General features: G+C 48.8%; 1 protein-coding gene across 2 annotated transcripts in view; it reads right to left on the reverse strand.

The window, feature by feature from the left end:
• Positions 1–15,901, reverse strand: part of LHPP (phospholysine phosphohistidine inorganic pyrophosphate phosphatase) — a 164,155-nt gene that overhangs the window by 120,541 nt on the left and 27,713 nt on the right. For both annotated transcript variants that reach the window (XM_023224318.1, XM_023224319.1), the window contains exons 4-5: positions 9,293–9,356; positions 8,225–8,317 (exon numbers count right to left, since the gene is read on the reverse strand). In XM_023224318.1, coding sequence (XP_023080086.1) covers positions 8,225–8,317; positions 9,293–9,356 — 157 coding nt within the window. The remainder of the gene's footprint in view (positions 1–8,224; positions 8,318–9,292; positions 9,357–15,901) is intronic.

Raw genomic sequence — 15,901 nt, forward strand, 5'->3', positions numbered from 1 at the left:
CCCCCCCCCCACCTGAAATCCTCCCTAACCTCCTCACCTCCCTAAGAAATTCTGCTGCGCCGCTGGCCCTTCCTGAGAGCTGGGCTATGGCTAAGAGCACTGGATGGGGCTGGAAGACGATGGTTTGGAGCCCGGCTTCACTCCTCATTGGCAAAGTAATCTTGGGTTCAGTACTAGAGTTCTCTGTGACCGTTCTCTTAAAGCTGCGGTTCTCCCCAGGGCACATCTGGCAATGTCTAGAGACAATTTTGGTTTCGCAGCTTAGGAAGGGGGCGGTCCCATGTAGTTGGTGGACAGTGGGATGCTGCTTAGCACCCTACAACGCATAGGACATCCCCTCACCACAAAATGATCCAGCCCAGAAACGTCAAATGTCGAGGTTGAGAAATCCAGGTTTGCTTTTTGTTTTTGTTTTTTTTCTGAGACAAGGTCTTACTCTCTTGTCCAGGCTGGAGTACAGTGGTGGTGCCATCTCAGCTCACTGCAACCCCCGCCTCCCAGATTCAAGCGATTCTCGTGCGTCAGCTTCCTGAGCAGCTGGGACAACAGGCATGTGCCAGCCACCATGCCCAGTTATTTTTTGTATTTTTTGTAGAGACAGGATTTTACCACGTTACCCAAGCTGGTCTCAAACTCCTGGGCTCATGATCCACCCACCTCGGCCTCCCAAAGTGCTGGGATTACAGGTGTGAGCCCTGGCGCCCAGCCTGAGAAATCCTGTCTCTACCTCATGGTGGGAATGCAAAGCACCTATGAGAGGGTATTTCATCTCTAAGCCTCAGGCTCCTCACCTGTGAAACGGGTCCCTCTGGACCAGGCTCCTTGGCTGCTACATATAACTAACTGCTCTGGTTTGAACAGTCTCAATCTCCACCAAATCTGCACGACCTGCATCCCACAGAACTTCTTATGATGATGGAAAACTGCCAAAACCTTCACATCACTTGGGCGTTCACATGAAGCCATAAAACCATCCACTGATTCAGAAGCTTAAACCGTGAGAATTAGATATTTCTAGAAGTAACCTTTAAGGTCTGTTATTCTTTGCCTTATTACTGGATCCTAGAAAGGGCCAGGTTGCCTCTAAAAGGTTTGAATTTCCAATCTATTAGCGTAATACCAGCAATCTGTGACTTCTAGGCTACTGAGGAAAGGTTAAAATGAAAATTGGATTTGGGGAGTCACGTCTATTCTGACTGCACACTGAAAACTCAGCAGCAAGAAGCAGGTCAGGGTCTCGGGAAGCAGCAGTGATCAAGGGAAATGACTGGTGATAACTTTATTGATTAAAGCAGCTGGAAAAATGTAAGGTTTGCCACAGGTGGCACTTGAGCAGCAAGAGAAGTCCTCGCAGGCATTTTTCATTAAAAATAAAAAAGCCAGGAACAGAGAATTATTACCCTGTGCATAAGACACATTCATTTGAAACAGCCTTATCTTGAAATACTGCTTTAAAATGTCTACACATCCTGAGAGTCAAATAACATTAGTGAGCATGTTAGGAAAACGGCAGGGTGGGGACGTTCGCAACATGCAGTTGCTGCTCCACTGTCAAAGGGACAGGAGGAAATGTCACATGAGGGTGGGAGACGAGGATGATGTGGGAGGTAAATAAGACACAGCTTTGCCACATATGCTGGGAGCCACCAGAGGAAACAAGTCCTTCGCTCTCCAGGGCCACAGATGCTCAGGGTGGATGGCAGCGGCAGTGACCAAAACCGCAAGCAGCCACGGTGACCACCAGGAATCCACAGCCCCACTCCCTCCCGGACGCACTGCCCCAGCATCCGAAAATGACAAACCCACATTCACTAGACCCCCATGAGGGGTCTTCTTTGGGGGATGGGCTGTATCTCACTTGAAATGCAAAGGAATCTGACTGTGAAAATAACTGAAAATGCCAAAAGAAAAAGGCAGGGAGAACACCCAAGGTCAGACCATCCAAATATCACCAGCAATGCCATCTGGACAGCTAGTCTCGTCTCCTTCCCTCTCCTTCCCTCTTTCCTCCCCTCCCCTCCCCTCCCTTTCCTTCTTTTTTTTTTTTTGAGCAGGGTCTTACTGTTGCCCAGGCTTGTGTGCAGTTGTGCAATCTCAGCTTGCTGCAACCTCAACCTCTTGGGCTCAAGCAATCTGCCCACCTCAGCCTCCCAAGTAGCTGGAACCACTGGCACATGCCACCACATCTGCCTATTTTTATTTTTGCATTTTTTTGTGGGGACGGAGTTTTGCCATGTTGCCCAGGCTGGTCTCAAATTTCTGGGCTCTAGTGATCTACCCACCTCGGCCTCTCAAAGTGCTGGGATTCCAGGCATGAGCCGCTGCACACGGTCAGGTCTTATTTTCCAGGCAGTGGCAGGGTTCTGTTTTTGTTTGGGTTTTGGGTTGGGGGAAGGGGGCTGTTTGAGACAGTTGTGATCATATCACTTATATTATTTTTTGAGACAGAGTCTCACTCTGTCACCCAGGCTGGAGTGCAGTGGCATGATCTCGGCTCACTGTAACCTCTGCCTCCTGGGTTCAAGTGATTCTCTGGCCTTGGCTTCCTCAGTAGCTGGGATTACAGGCACCTGCTGCCACGCCCGGCTAATTTTTGTATTTGTAGTAGAGATGGGGTTTCGCCACACTGGCCAGGCTGGTCTCGAACTCCTGACCTCAGGTGATCTGCCCTCCTTGGCCTCCTAAAGTGCTGGGATGACAGGTGTGAGCCACCATGCCCAGCCTACTTATAAACTTTTAAATACTGATTTTTAAACTCAGATTAAAGCATTAGCCTTTCTCTCTATATATAAAGCAAATTATTTTGAGAATTTATTGTCTCTTAAATTCATCCTATGAGGGGAATGTAAATATATACACAGTTGCTTATTTTTTAAATAAAAAAAGCGATAATATTTATAAAATATTTACAGCTATAATATTTATAAACATGGCTACCTACAAGAGACAGGTAAAAACAAAATAGAAGGAAAAGAACAGAAGTTAGACTTCCTTGAATATGTCTTGCTTTGTGGATCTGATTTTAGAATCGTATAAATATTTTACATAAGTGCAAAACAAATGTAAATGTTAAGCCAATTCCCTAAATATCAAAATGAAAATGAATTCAAAGAGCATCCACTTGGTGGAATACCACCCACAAAAAAGAATGATTCCTAGCAGCTTTAAATACAGTATTTTGGTCATAAACCTCTAAAGCAGGGGTGTCCCATCTTTTGGCTTCCCTGGGCCATACTGGAAGAAGAAATGTCTTGGGCCACACCTAAAATAAACCAATGAAATCCGGACGCAGTGGCTCACGCCTGTAATCCCAGCACTTTGGGAGGCCGAGGCAGGCGGATCACTGAGGTTGAGAGTTCAAGACCAGCCTAACCAACATGGAGAAACCCTGTCTCTACTAAAAACACAAAATTAGCTGAGCATGGTGGCACATGCCTGTAATCCCAGCTACTCAGGAAGCTGAGGCAGGAGAATTGCTTGAACCCAGGAGGCGGGGGTTGTGGTGAGCCGAGGCACCATTGCACTCCAGCCTGGGCAACAAGAGCGAAACTCTGTCTCAAAAAAAAAAAAAAAAAAAAAAAGAATTATCAAGAGATGCCAAAATTAGAACTAATGATCAGAAAGAGAATATTTACATAACGTCAAAGTACTTTCCCACAAGACACTTATTAAGGCCGGGCGCAGTGGCTCACACTTGTAATCCCAGCACTTTGGGAGGCCAAGGCAGGCAGATCACCTGAGGTCAGGAGTTCAAGACAAGTCTGGCCAACATGGAGAAACCCCATCTCTACTAAAAATACAAAAATTAGCCAGGCTTGGTGGCGGGTGCCTGTAATCCCAGCTACTCAGGAGGCTGAGGCAGAAGAATCACTTGAACCCGGGAGGTGGAGCTTGCAGTGAGCCAAGATTGGGCCATTGCACTCCAGCCTGGGCAACAGAGTGAGACTCCTGCTCAAAAAAAAAAAGATACTTATTAAAAGGGACAAATTGTAACGACAGTGGAGAACACTGGAAGACACCTCCTCAACTGGTGATCAGAGTTCACAGATAAAGGACACCAGAGACATGACTGCTACACACAATGTGTCCCCAGAAAGCCATGAGTGGGATGACTGATGGTGTCTGAATAAGGTCTCTAGGTTAACTAACAGCCGTGTGCCAGTGTTGGTTTCCTGGTTTTATCATCGTTTGATGATGATGGGGAAGCTGGTGAAGGGCACATGTGAACGTTTAGTACTACGTTTGCAACTTTTTGTGAGTGTTGAGTTACTTCAAAATGAAAAGTTGAAAACAATTTTAAAGGGTTATTAGTCGATAATTATTAAAGCACAGTGATGGGTACCTAGGAGTTCCCTGAGCTGCCCTCTCTACTGACATAGACATTTCAAATGTTCCATGATGGAAGGCTAAGAAGAGAGGCTTAGGAAACAAAAACCTCACACAAGTCACGGAGCTTCTTCAGATTGGATTCCAACAGATCAATGGTCAAAGAGCATTTCTGAGACAGTCAAGGAAATTTAAATATGGGTTAGTATTAAATGGTACTAACAAAAATCACTGTTAATTTTTTAGGTGGTTTTAAAATTTTTATTGTGGTAAAATACACACTACATAAAATTTATGACTGTGACCAGAGTATTCAGTTCACTGGCATTGAGCATTTCAGAACGTTGTGCAACCATCACCACTGTCCAGTTCCAGAATATTTGTTTTCTCTTTTTTTTTTATTTTTAAGACAGAGTCTGGCTCTGTTGCCCAGTCTGGAGTTCAGTGGCACGATCTCAGCTCACTGCAATCTCCACCTCCTAGGTTCAAGCAATTCTCCCTCCTCAGCCTCCCAAGTGGCTGGGATTACAGGCGTGCACCAACACGCGTGGCTCACATTTGTATTTTTAGTAGAGTCAGGGTTTCACCATGTTGGCCAGACTGGTCTCGAACTCCTGACCTCAAGTGATTTGCCCTCCTTAGCCTCCCAAAGTGCTGGGATTACAGGTGTGAGCCACCATGCCTGGCCCAGTTCCAGAATATTTGTATCACCCCAAAAGGAGACCGCATACCCTGAAGCAGCACTCCCCATTGCCCTGCAACCCTGACTCCTGGCAACCACTAATCTGCTTTTCATCTCTATGGATTAGCCCATTCTAGACATTTGCTATACATGGAAGGATACAATATGTGTTCTTTTGTGTTTGGCTTCCTTCACTTAGCCTAATGTTACCAGGGTTCATCTACATTGTAACATGTGTCAGAACCTCATTCCTCTTTATGGCTGAATAATATTCCACTGTATGGACATACCACATTTGGTTATCCTTTCATCAGTTGATGGGCAGGCATCTTGGTTTTTTTCCACCTTTTGGCTATTGTGTATGGAGCTGCTATGAATATATGTGTGTAAGTTTTTGTTTGCTACACCTGTTTCAGTTCTTCTGGGTATAGACCTGGAAATGGGTTGCTGAGTCATATGGCAAATTCTACGTTTAACTTTAAGGAACCACAAAGTGGCTTTCTGTGGCAACACTGTCATTTCACCTTCCTACCAGCAATAGACAAGGGTTCCAATTTGTCTACATCCTTGGCAACACTTGTTATTTTCCATTTTTTTTTTTAACTATACAGTCATCTTAATTAGTGTGAAGTGGTATCTCATTGGGGTTTTGATCTGCATTTCCTGATGAATGATGATATTGAGTATCTTTTTGTGTGCCTGTTGGCCATGTTAGGGGTTTTAATGTATTGTAGTTATGTCTAAAAATCACCATTTTTTTAAATGTCATGCTACAATATGAAAGGATACAATTGAGATTTGCTTTAAAATGTGACAGCAAAAAAATAAGTAAATTTATTATAATTATTATTATTAATATTAATATTACTTGGAAATGGGGTCTCACTCTGTTGCCCAGGCTGGAGTGCAGTGGCACAATTTCAGCTCACTGCAACCTCCACCTACTGGGCTCAAGCAATTCTCCTGCCTCAGCCTCCTGAGTAGCTGGGATTACAGGAGCATACCACCATGCCCAGCTAATTTTTATATTTTAGTAGAGACAGGGTTTCACCATGTTGGTCAGGCTGGTCTTGAACTCCTGACCTCAGGTGATCCACCTGCCTCAGCCTCCCAAAGTGCTAGGATTACAGGCATGGGCCACCGCACCCAACCAGTAAATTTTTTAAAAGGAAAAAAAAGAGGATAGAAGAAAGGAATGTGGCAAAATCTTAACCACTGAATCTGGGTGATGGATATCATGGGAGATGTGTATCATTCTCTCTACTTTTCTGTATGTTTGAAATCTCTCAAAATAAAGAAATTCTGCTCTATGAAGCAAGGTAGTAAAAAGCCAGGTTATTTATTGCTGCAGTTCTCATTCATTCAAAACACAAACCTCTCCTTCTCTAACAGACTAACATGACATTTCCCAGGTGTTTCCTGGGGACTCCAGAGAGCCTTGGAGTCTGGAGATGTCAGATCTTCTGACATCTCTATGGATCTCAGGGCAGGTGAAGGTACAGTGTCTAGACTCAAAGCACCATGAGGCACCAGTGTTCTGGACTGAAATGTACACAGGGGAAACATGCACCAGGCTTGACACCTGGGGGACCCCCACCCATACTTCTGCTGCCCACTTCAAAGAAGGCAGCAGGACAGCCTGGGGCAGCTGTGGACTCTCTCCTTTCCTTTTCTTTTTTTTTTTTTTTTTTTTTGAGACGGAGTCTCGCTCTATCACCCAGGCTGGAGTGCAGTGGCGTGATTTCAGCTCACTGCAACTTCTGCCTCCCAGGTTCAAGCAATTCTCATCCCTCAGCTTCCTGAGTAGCTGGGATTACCAGGCATGCACCACCTCGTCCAGCTAGGTTTTTTTTTGTTTGTTTGTTTTCTGTATTTTTAGTAGAGATGGGGTTTCATCACGTTGGCCAGACTGGTCTCAAATTCCTGACCTCAAGTGATCCGCCCACCTCAGTCTCCCAAAGTGTTGGGACTACAGGTGTGAGCCACAATGCCAGCTGCCCAGTTTCTTACAATCTTTCAGAAAACCTGCTGGAGGAGGCTGTGTGTGGTGGCTCATGCCTGTAACCCCAGCACTTTAGGAGGCTGAGGCAGGAGGATGGCTTGGGCTAGGAGTTCAAGACCAGCCTGGGCAACATGGCAGAACCCCATCTCTATGGAAAATACAAAAGTTAGCTGGGGCTGGGCACGGTGGCTCACACCTGAAATCCCGGCACTTTGAGAGGCCAAGGCGGGCAGATCACCTGAGGTCAGGAATTCGAGACCAGCCTGGCCAACATGGTGAAACCCTGTCACTGCTAAGGATAAAAAATTAGCCGGGTGTGGTGGCACACGCCTGTAGTCCCAGCTCATCAGGAGGCTGAGGCAGGAGGACTGCTTGAACCCAGGAGGTGGAGGTTGCAGTGAGCCGAGATGGTGCCACTGCACTCCAGCCTGGGTGACAGAGCGAGACTCCAACTCAAAAAAAAAGGTTTGCCGGGCATGGTGGCATATACCTGTAGTTCCAGCTACTCAGTGGGGGGTCCTGGTTGGTAAGGGGGCACTGAGGTGGCAGGATCGCTTGAGCCTGGGAGGTCCAGGCAGCAGTGAGCCATGACAGCGCCACTACACTGCACTGCACTTCAGCCAGGGTGACAAATGGAGACATTGACTCAAAAAAAAAAAACAAAAACAAAAACAAAAAAAGAAAGAAAGAAAAGAAAACCCACTGGAGGACGAAGCCAGACTTAGGGTGGGGATAGGGTAGGTGTAGACAATAAAATCATAACTGATTCTTTTTCCTTTCTAAAATTTAGAAGTTTGAAAGGCAATCTATCCCCAAATAGTCAAAATATAAAGGTTGCAAAATGAGTGACTTTATTATTTCTTCCATATTGTTGTAATCTTGCTGTTACACTGTCTTGTCAGTGAGATATATTAATACGCTGATAGGACTCATCAATTCTTATCTCTTCAGAGAAGCAGCAAAAACTCAGGAAAAGCCATAGGCATTTCTGCTTCTTGCTTTCACATTGAAAGTAACTTCACTGTTGAAACTATTCAGTGGATTTCATTTGCTGCCTTCCCCCTCCTTCCCAGCCAGGTCAGCTCTCACAGGGAGCCCACGCTTGGCTGCCCGGCCAACCCCACAGGCTGCCTCGTCCTGCAATCCATTCCAAACCCCACGGCCTCCATGACGGGGCTGTCTCCCCCGACCCACTTCACAAGGCGCCAACCTACCTGGTGGGCTTCCACTCCTATCGCTTGCAGGGCAGACTTGAAAAACTCAGGAGAAGGCTTCCCCACTACCTCAGCTTTGATGCCACAGGCATACTGGGAAAAGAAAGAGGGACATGGCATGGGTTTGGGATCAAGGAACAGGTGTATGCCCAGCCCCGGAAACCCTGTCCCAAATGTGCCCCCAAGAGTCAAGGGCCTTGAAGCAGCAGGATGCTGTGGGCCTGAGAACACATCTCACAGGCAGGAGCCTCACAACTCCAGAAAGGGCCGCTCAGGTCGCTCAGGTCGTCGTCTAGCACCAGGCACCCTGCCATTCACTCAAAGGCCTACCCACAGCAGAAGGCATCCAAGAGCTGGCAAAATTACAGGGCTCCCAAGGGCCAGCAGAGCAGTGCTCTGCTCACTCACCTGCAATTCCGTCCTCTCATCCCTTCTCCCCTTCTCCCCTCTTCTCCCCTGCCCACTCCCAGCTCATCACAGGCCTCCTGCGTCAAGCCCGGGGCTCCATCTGCTCATCTGCCTCTCCTTCCCACCTGACGGCAAGCAGGCAGGAGCCGCTACAGCTGTGAGGATGGGATTGGATGTGAGGCTGACCTGGGGCAGCTGATGGGACCTGGGCCAGAGTGGACCTGGGGGAACCCCTCCCAGAGGCCAGGCCACAGATGCTCTTGGAAACTGAAGGGGAAGTCAGGAAGGAGGCCAGTGAGGACCCATCAAGCCTGAGGTGCTGCAGATGCCCAGGGTCAGGAACGAGACCAGTGGCAGCACTGATACAGAAGCCACAAGCCCAAGAAGAGCGTGGCAGAGAGCAGCTGGGAGAGCGGCAGGGTCCATGGCGGGAGGGGGGCTGTGCCCACTGGAGGATGGGGAGGACGGGGAGGGAGAAATGGGGAGGGAGGAGGACAGCGAGGGCTGGCCAGGGGAGCCCGGAATAGGAGGGCAGCCTTTGTGGAAACACAAAAGGCCATTCATACGTTAATCAAGCACAGCCTCTTCTCAAGAAAGACCCAAAAAGTCCCAGGTGCCCTGAGGTCTAAAGAGAGCTCGGGACAGAACCAGGGCTGGTACCTCAAGCGCCTTCATGTAAGGACCAACATCCAGCATCAGGCCAGAGGTCTCCTTGTAGTAACGCCTAGGAGAGAACAGAAGGGAGCACAGGATGCTGAGCACAGGAAGCTGAGCACGAGGAGCTGAGCGCAGGATGCTAAGCATTGGGAGCTGAGCATTGGGCCTGTCCTGCTGGCTGCAGAGCCAAGCCGGGGCTGAGGGGCGGTCCAGGCACCACGCTGAGAATGACCACGGGATCCGCACCACAGAGCCCGGTGGCGGTGGTGGTGGTGGCGGTGGCGGTGGCGGGCAGCCACACCCAGCAGGGAGAGCGCAGCAGCCTGCAGCTCCAGGAACGCCATGGGTCACACAGAACGTGCCCCTGCTGTCAGTCTCTGGGGACCCTGCTGCAATGATTAACAGGGGACCCGGAGGGCAGATGGTTCCAGTTGCCAACACAGAGAATGACAAGTGACCTGTGTCCTGGGAAGGAACAGCAGGTCCACAGGGCATGTGGCGAACCCCTAATTGCTAATAATTAACCCCTAATTGCTGGCTGAAGAAGGGAACTCCATTGGTTCCACAGCACCCTGCTGCATCCTCTATTAGCCGGAGGTCAAGCGAGGTTCCAGGTTTCACGGGCGCCAGATGTTTTTATGAGAAAACAACTGTTTTCTCCCGTCTCACGGAGGTGGAGACAGGCTCTGCATGAGGGAGCATTCCTTTTTCAAAATGGCCTCACTGCTCTTTGAGCCCAGTGCTGGCTTGGTGGCTGGTTGCAGCCCGGCCTGGCCCACCCTACGATGGCATCACACTGAGCCTCAAGACAACCACAGTCCAGACACATGGCGGGCCAGACCCGGCTCTGGCTAAACAAAGTCAATTGACTACAACGAGGGGAGAAAGTGGTTTAACCTGCACTGCTCTGAAGACGCAACTCACTGAAACCCAAGAATACGCAAGGGGGCTTGATTCTTGGAACCACTAAAATGTTTTGCCATCCACCATCCCATTGGTTTCCCTCTCTTCCCGCCATGCCCTTCGGATCTGGGAGACGTGGAGAAAGCACGTATGCAGAGAACGAGACGGAAGAAGAGCGCATGCTGACTTCAGCATTCAGATCTCGCTGCCTTCTAACGGTGTGACTTTGGGGTGCTTACGCCTGTGGGCCTGTTTCCTAATCTGTAAAATGGGCAACACGAACAACAAACAATACCTTCCTCACGGATTGCTGTGAAGCTTGAACAAAATAACGCATGCAAAGTTATTAACTTGGTACCTTGCATGCAGAAACTGCCCAGATGAGATAGGAGGATATTATTATAAATAACCGCTCACCCAGGCTGACACAGGCAATAAGATATAAGCTGAGGGAAGCAAAAAATGAACACAGTCCTGTTCAATTTGGGGGGTTGAAACGTGTTATGTGACCACCTGGGGTGTGAGAACTGAGCTCCCCGGGAGCTGCCCCGGGTCTGTGCACTTCCTCCAGCTTCGCCACTCCTGGGCACTCTGCCTGTCCCTTTCTGCCCCGCCTAACACCTTGAGGCTGTAGAAGCCACCCGGCCACTCCTGTTGGATGAACCACTCACCCCTGGGCATCCTCCACTGCCTGCCTCAGACACTTCCCAGCTAAACTTACAGGCTGGCCTGCAGGTACCGGCTTCAGCCAAACCCGGGCCTAGCCAGGGCTGGTCCCCTACCACTCCCCTGTTAGGCATCTTTGGAGCCTGGAGTCTGTTTGTTGAAGCTGTGGGCATCTCCTGTCGTGACATGGGCTTGGGACTCTCCACGTGAACCCCAGGCCTGTTCCACAGCCTCTGAGGCTCTGTGCTCTGGGGTCACGACACAGGGATACAGGCTGGCTGGGATGCCGTCAACATGCTCACAGAGAGGGGACCTGAAAATGCTCTCCTTTTTAGAGTGACCCCCAAAAACAGGCTTAGAAATCTCTAAGTTCATGTCTTAGACGCAGACTTCAAATGTATATTTTGCATTTACATGGCCTAAAAAAGTACTGCCTTTTCTTTTTCCCAGTGGGACAATGAGCTACTTTGGTCTGATGATTTCCTGATTTTCTGGACCCCTGGTGGGATCCAGAGTTCTCAGGAAATGGTGAGGGGACACCAGGTTCTGGGGCCTCCACTGGCTGGTGCTGCAAATGGCCCAGGTTACCTTTCTCCCCCTTGGCATTAACGATCCCAGACGCTCCACAGCCCTTTGCAGGACTCGAGGACACTCCCGGCCCCAGGCCTGCTCCCCAGGGACTCACAGTCTGGTGGGGAAGCACAGAGGCCCACAGACAAACTTTCAAGGGCGGGACCCAGGTGATGGGCAGTCTGCTTGAACAGGGCGGGGGACGGGCTGGGGACCGGGAGGGAGGAGAGGCATGGAAAGCTGAGACTAAAAGGAATGAAGGGAAGGTCCAGGTCCAGGGAGCACCTTGGAATCTGCTGAGCACCCTGCTGAGGACCAGGGTGGCCACGCCACCACAGGCAAGGCCTTCTGCAGGCCCTCGAAGGCCACGACCCTCGTCCCCTCCTGCCCACCTGTGCCAGGAGAAGGAGAGCAGGGAGGTGGGTAGGCAGGGCCTTCCTAAGGAAGAGATGTGTGGAAGTAAGCCAGGACGGAGGAAAGAAAGTACCCCACATGGGAAATGCTTACCCAGCAACAAAAGAAAACCTGAAATCAACACAACTACTCCATTGTGACAGGTACAGCTCTGTTTGGAGCTGAGGATTCTGGGGGCTTCTGGGCCCAGACCCCTGTCCCTCAGCTACCTGGGGCCAGCTGGAGGAGCTGGAGGTTGCGTGGACGGGAGCAAGCACCTCCCATCATCTGGCAAAACCTCCCAAGGGGACCCACGAGGCGCCACTTCTGCTGCCTCATGTTCCCTGCAGCCTCTTCTAAAGTGAAAGAAACCTGGATTTTCTTATGTTTAAATTTAGTCCTGGATGGGATTTTTAAAAAACTGAATGTGCAACTTAAAATACACAATCAAAACCTTGTCCCTGCGTGTGCTAATCCTTAGAGTCCAAGGAGAACACGAACTTCCAGAAATCAAAATGAGAAATTTTGACATTTCTTTTTCAAAAAACTGAATCTGGGCTTGATTTTATAATGCCCAGCATTTTTCTTTATTCCTTATTCATTCAGAAAAACAAAAAGGCATCTTGAGGCCAACTGTTCCCTGAAAACATTTTTTTAGAGACACAGCAAATATAAGCACTTAAAATTTTTTTTAATATGAAGGTCCGGTCATCTCCACATACACGAGATGCGACGTATTTCTCCTGTTACTGGTTTAACCCAGCCAATGGCAGCCCCACTTAGGACGTGAATGTTCTAGCCACAAAGAGGAACCCGTGGATGCTGGAAAGAAAGGGGGAAGCCCGGGAGGAGGAGTCAGATGCGATTTTAGGCTTTATTCTTCTGCCGTTTCCGATTATTCAGCACAGCCTCCCTGCAAATAACCACTTGACCTTTCCCAGAAGAGCCATTAACCTTCCATAGTCTGTCGGGTAAACAGCTTAATTTTCTGACAGCGGCATGACAGAAGAAATTACAAAGCCAATTCCCACTCTCCGGTCCAAACAGATGCCAAATGTAAATCACTCCATTTCCAGGAGGGGACAGTCTGCCCCGGCGCCTCCACCCGCTGCTCCTGCCTCCTTGGTGGGAACCGCTCAGCCTGTGCCCCTGCGTCCTGCAGTGTAGGACAGGCCTTACCAGCAGTGACCCACAGCCGAGGCCAGCACGGTGACAGCAGCTCTTCGAGGGTCCTAGGACTGTCCTGAAAAGCTGGGACCTAGCCCCGAAAACTGCCAGTTCCTTTCTCTGGTTTTTAAACAACCAGAACCCCTGTCAGCAGAGATCCCACTAATCTCCCACTTTAAACAAATCCTTGTCTACTATGACATTTGCTGCAGTATTACAAAGCTGAAAATGACTGCTTCCGTTTTTTTGTTTTTGTTTTTTGCTTTTTTCCTTTTTCAACAATATTACTGTTCTGACTATTATTATCCATGATCTGGAATAGTGGTTTGTAATAATTATGAGACTACTTTTATTTTTTTCTTTTTTGTAGAGATGGAATCTTACTATGTTGCCCAGGCTGGTCTTGAACTCCTGGGCTCAAGCCGTCCTCCCACCTCAGCCTCCCAAAGCGCTGGGATTACAGGCGTGTGCCACCAAGCTCGGCATGAGACATCTTTAAGGAAAAAAGTGTTAACATTGACGAATCACAGCAGAGCTTCTTCCTTATGCTTGTTCTCTAGTGAGGTGGGTGTTGGTGCCTCAAAGGCCTAATGGGTCAGCCAGGGGAAATGAGAGAAGAGGCCAGGTTCTGTGGCTTGCTCCATAGCAGCGACCTAAGTTGCAATGGGCGTAAGTTTAAAAAGGGACTACAAGGGTTAATGTAGTATGTCAACTTGGCTGGGTCACAGTGCCCAGATATGTGGTCAACATTATTCTGGATGTTTCTGTGAAGGCGTTTTCGGATGAGATTAACATTTAAACTGGTGAACTAGAAGGAGGAGGGTACACTCCCTTCCACAATGTGGGTGGACCGCATCCAACCAGTTGCAGGCTTTACTAGAACAAAGACTGACCTTCCCCAGGCAAGAATTCCACAGCGCACTGCCTTAGGACTACACAGTCACGCGTTCCTGAGTCCCCAGCCTGCCAGCCCTACCCTGCAGATTTTGGACTTGACAAGCCTCCACAGTCAATCTCTCTATATATCTAAGTTCTGTAGCTTCGGGCTTCTCTGAGGAACCCTGACTACATACAGGACACATTTTATTTATATGAGAAACACACTAGGAATTTTTAGTTACTATAAAGAAAATCCTCTTTGATTTCTTAAAACATCTTTCACTTGCCTATTTTTGATAGAGACAACAAGCGTGAAGAAATACTTCTCTACTTTGAAAAAAACAACAAACGGCGCATGACCAATGGCAACTGACTCTGCGGTCTGGAGACAGGGACAACAGGGAGGGGTGGGGTCTGCGGTAAACTGAAACTAATGGAGGCAGTGGCTCCAGCAACGCCGCTGCGTGTGCAGGAATGTGAGGCTCACTATCTTCAGACCTTCTGATTCTTCAAAGAATCCAGAAATCTGGATATTTTGTGTAAAATCTCCCCATTTTTAAACACAGCCTCAAAAATACATTTAAGGTTTTGTTTTTTTTCTTTTTTTTGAGATGGAGTCTTGCTCTGTCGCCCAGGTTGGAGTGCAATGGCATGATCTCAGCTTACTGCAACCTCTGCCTCACAGGTTCAAGCAAGTCTCATGCCTCAGCCTCCCGAGTAGCTGGGACTATAGGCGTGCACCACCACACCTGGCTAATTTTTGTATTTTTAGTAGAGACAGTGTTTCACCATGTTGGCCAAGCTGGTCTCGAACCCCTGGCCTCAGGTGACCTGCCCAACTTGACCTCCCAAAGTGCTGGTATTACAGGTATGAGCCACTGTCCCCAGACCACATTTAAGGCTTGTGTGGGCAAAAAGTCTGCTCTAGAATGTAGCTTAGAGGTAACAAGCACAGAGTCTGGGGTCGGCCATGCCAAGGGGCACTCCTGGTCCTATCAACACTCAACAGCTGGGGACAGCAGCTTATTTCATCTCTTGTGGCCTCAACATCCCGACCTGCAAAACGGCAATGACCTGCCTAGAGCCCACAAGGCTGTAGTCAGAATTACACAAGATGGGGTACACAAAGTGCATGGCAATGGCCAATGGCCAGATAAAAAGTCCCTCCATCTGTTCCATCAGTTGGTCCCATACAGCAAGCAGAGGCAGTGAGCACTGTCACCAGAAGCACCAAAGCTGGAAAACATTTCCTCTGCCATGGCCTCGGAATTCCCACACTTCATGAGAAGCTGAGGTAGACACTTCAAAGGATCCTTGCAACCCTACGAGCCTGCGGTTCTAGAATTCTAGCTGTGCAGAACCCTGTGATTCTAGAATTCTAGGCTGTGCAGAATAAATCTGTGCAGCTTTCTGGAAACAACTTGGCAACATGCCTCAAGAACTTCAAAAATACTTGTTCTGTAACTGTATCCGGAGATGTCATCTGAAATGCACCATGAGGCTCATCACAGCCCTACTATGGTGAAAAACCAGGAACAATCTAGATGCCATTAGCAGGGATCAGTTAGAAAAAAATTGCCCTTTCCAGCCCTGGACCCTACAGCTGCAGAGATGTTGATGCCTAAGAAGAACCAGACTGCTATTTATGAACTCCTTTTTAAGGAGGGAGTCATGGTGGCCAAGAAGAATGTCCACCTGCCTAAGACCCAGAGCTGGCAGAGGAGAATGTGCCCAACCTTCATGTCAGGAAGGTCATGCAGTCTCTCAAGTCCTGAGCCTGCGTGAAGGAAGTTTGCCTGGAGACACTTCTACGGGTACCTCACCCACCCGGGCATCCAGAATCTCTGTGATTACCACCATCTGCCCCTGGAGAGGGTGTCTGCTATCCCATGCCACAGCCATCCGGAGACTGGCAGGCTGCGGCCTAAAGGTCTGGAGCGTGACCGACCTGCAAGACCCACAAGAGGGGAAGCCCACAGAGACACCCACAGACAGGGAGAGACACCCTCAGATGAGAAGAGACACCCACAGATG

Source organism: Piliocolobus tephrosceles, chromosome 9, assembly GCF_002776525.5.
Source record: "Piliocolobus tephrosceles isolate RC106 chromosome 9, ASM277652v3, whole genome shotgun sequence".
In the NCBI taxonomy this organism is placed as follows: domain Eukaryota; kingdom Metazoa; phylum Chordata; class Mammalia; order Primates; family Cercopithecidae; genus Piliocolobus; species Piliocolobus tephrosceles.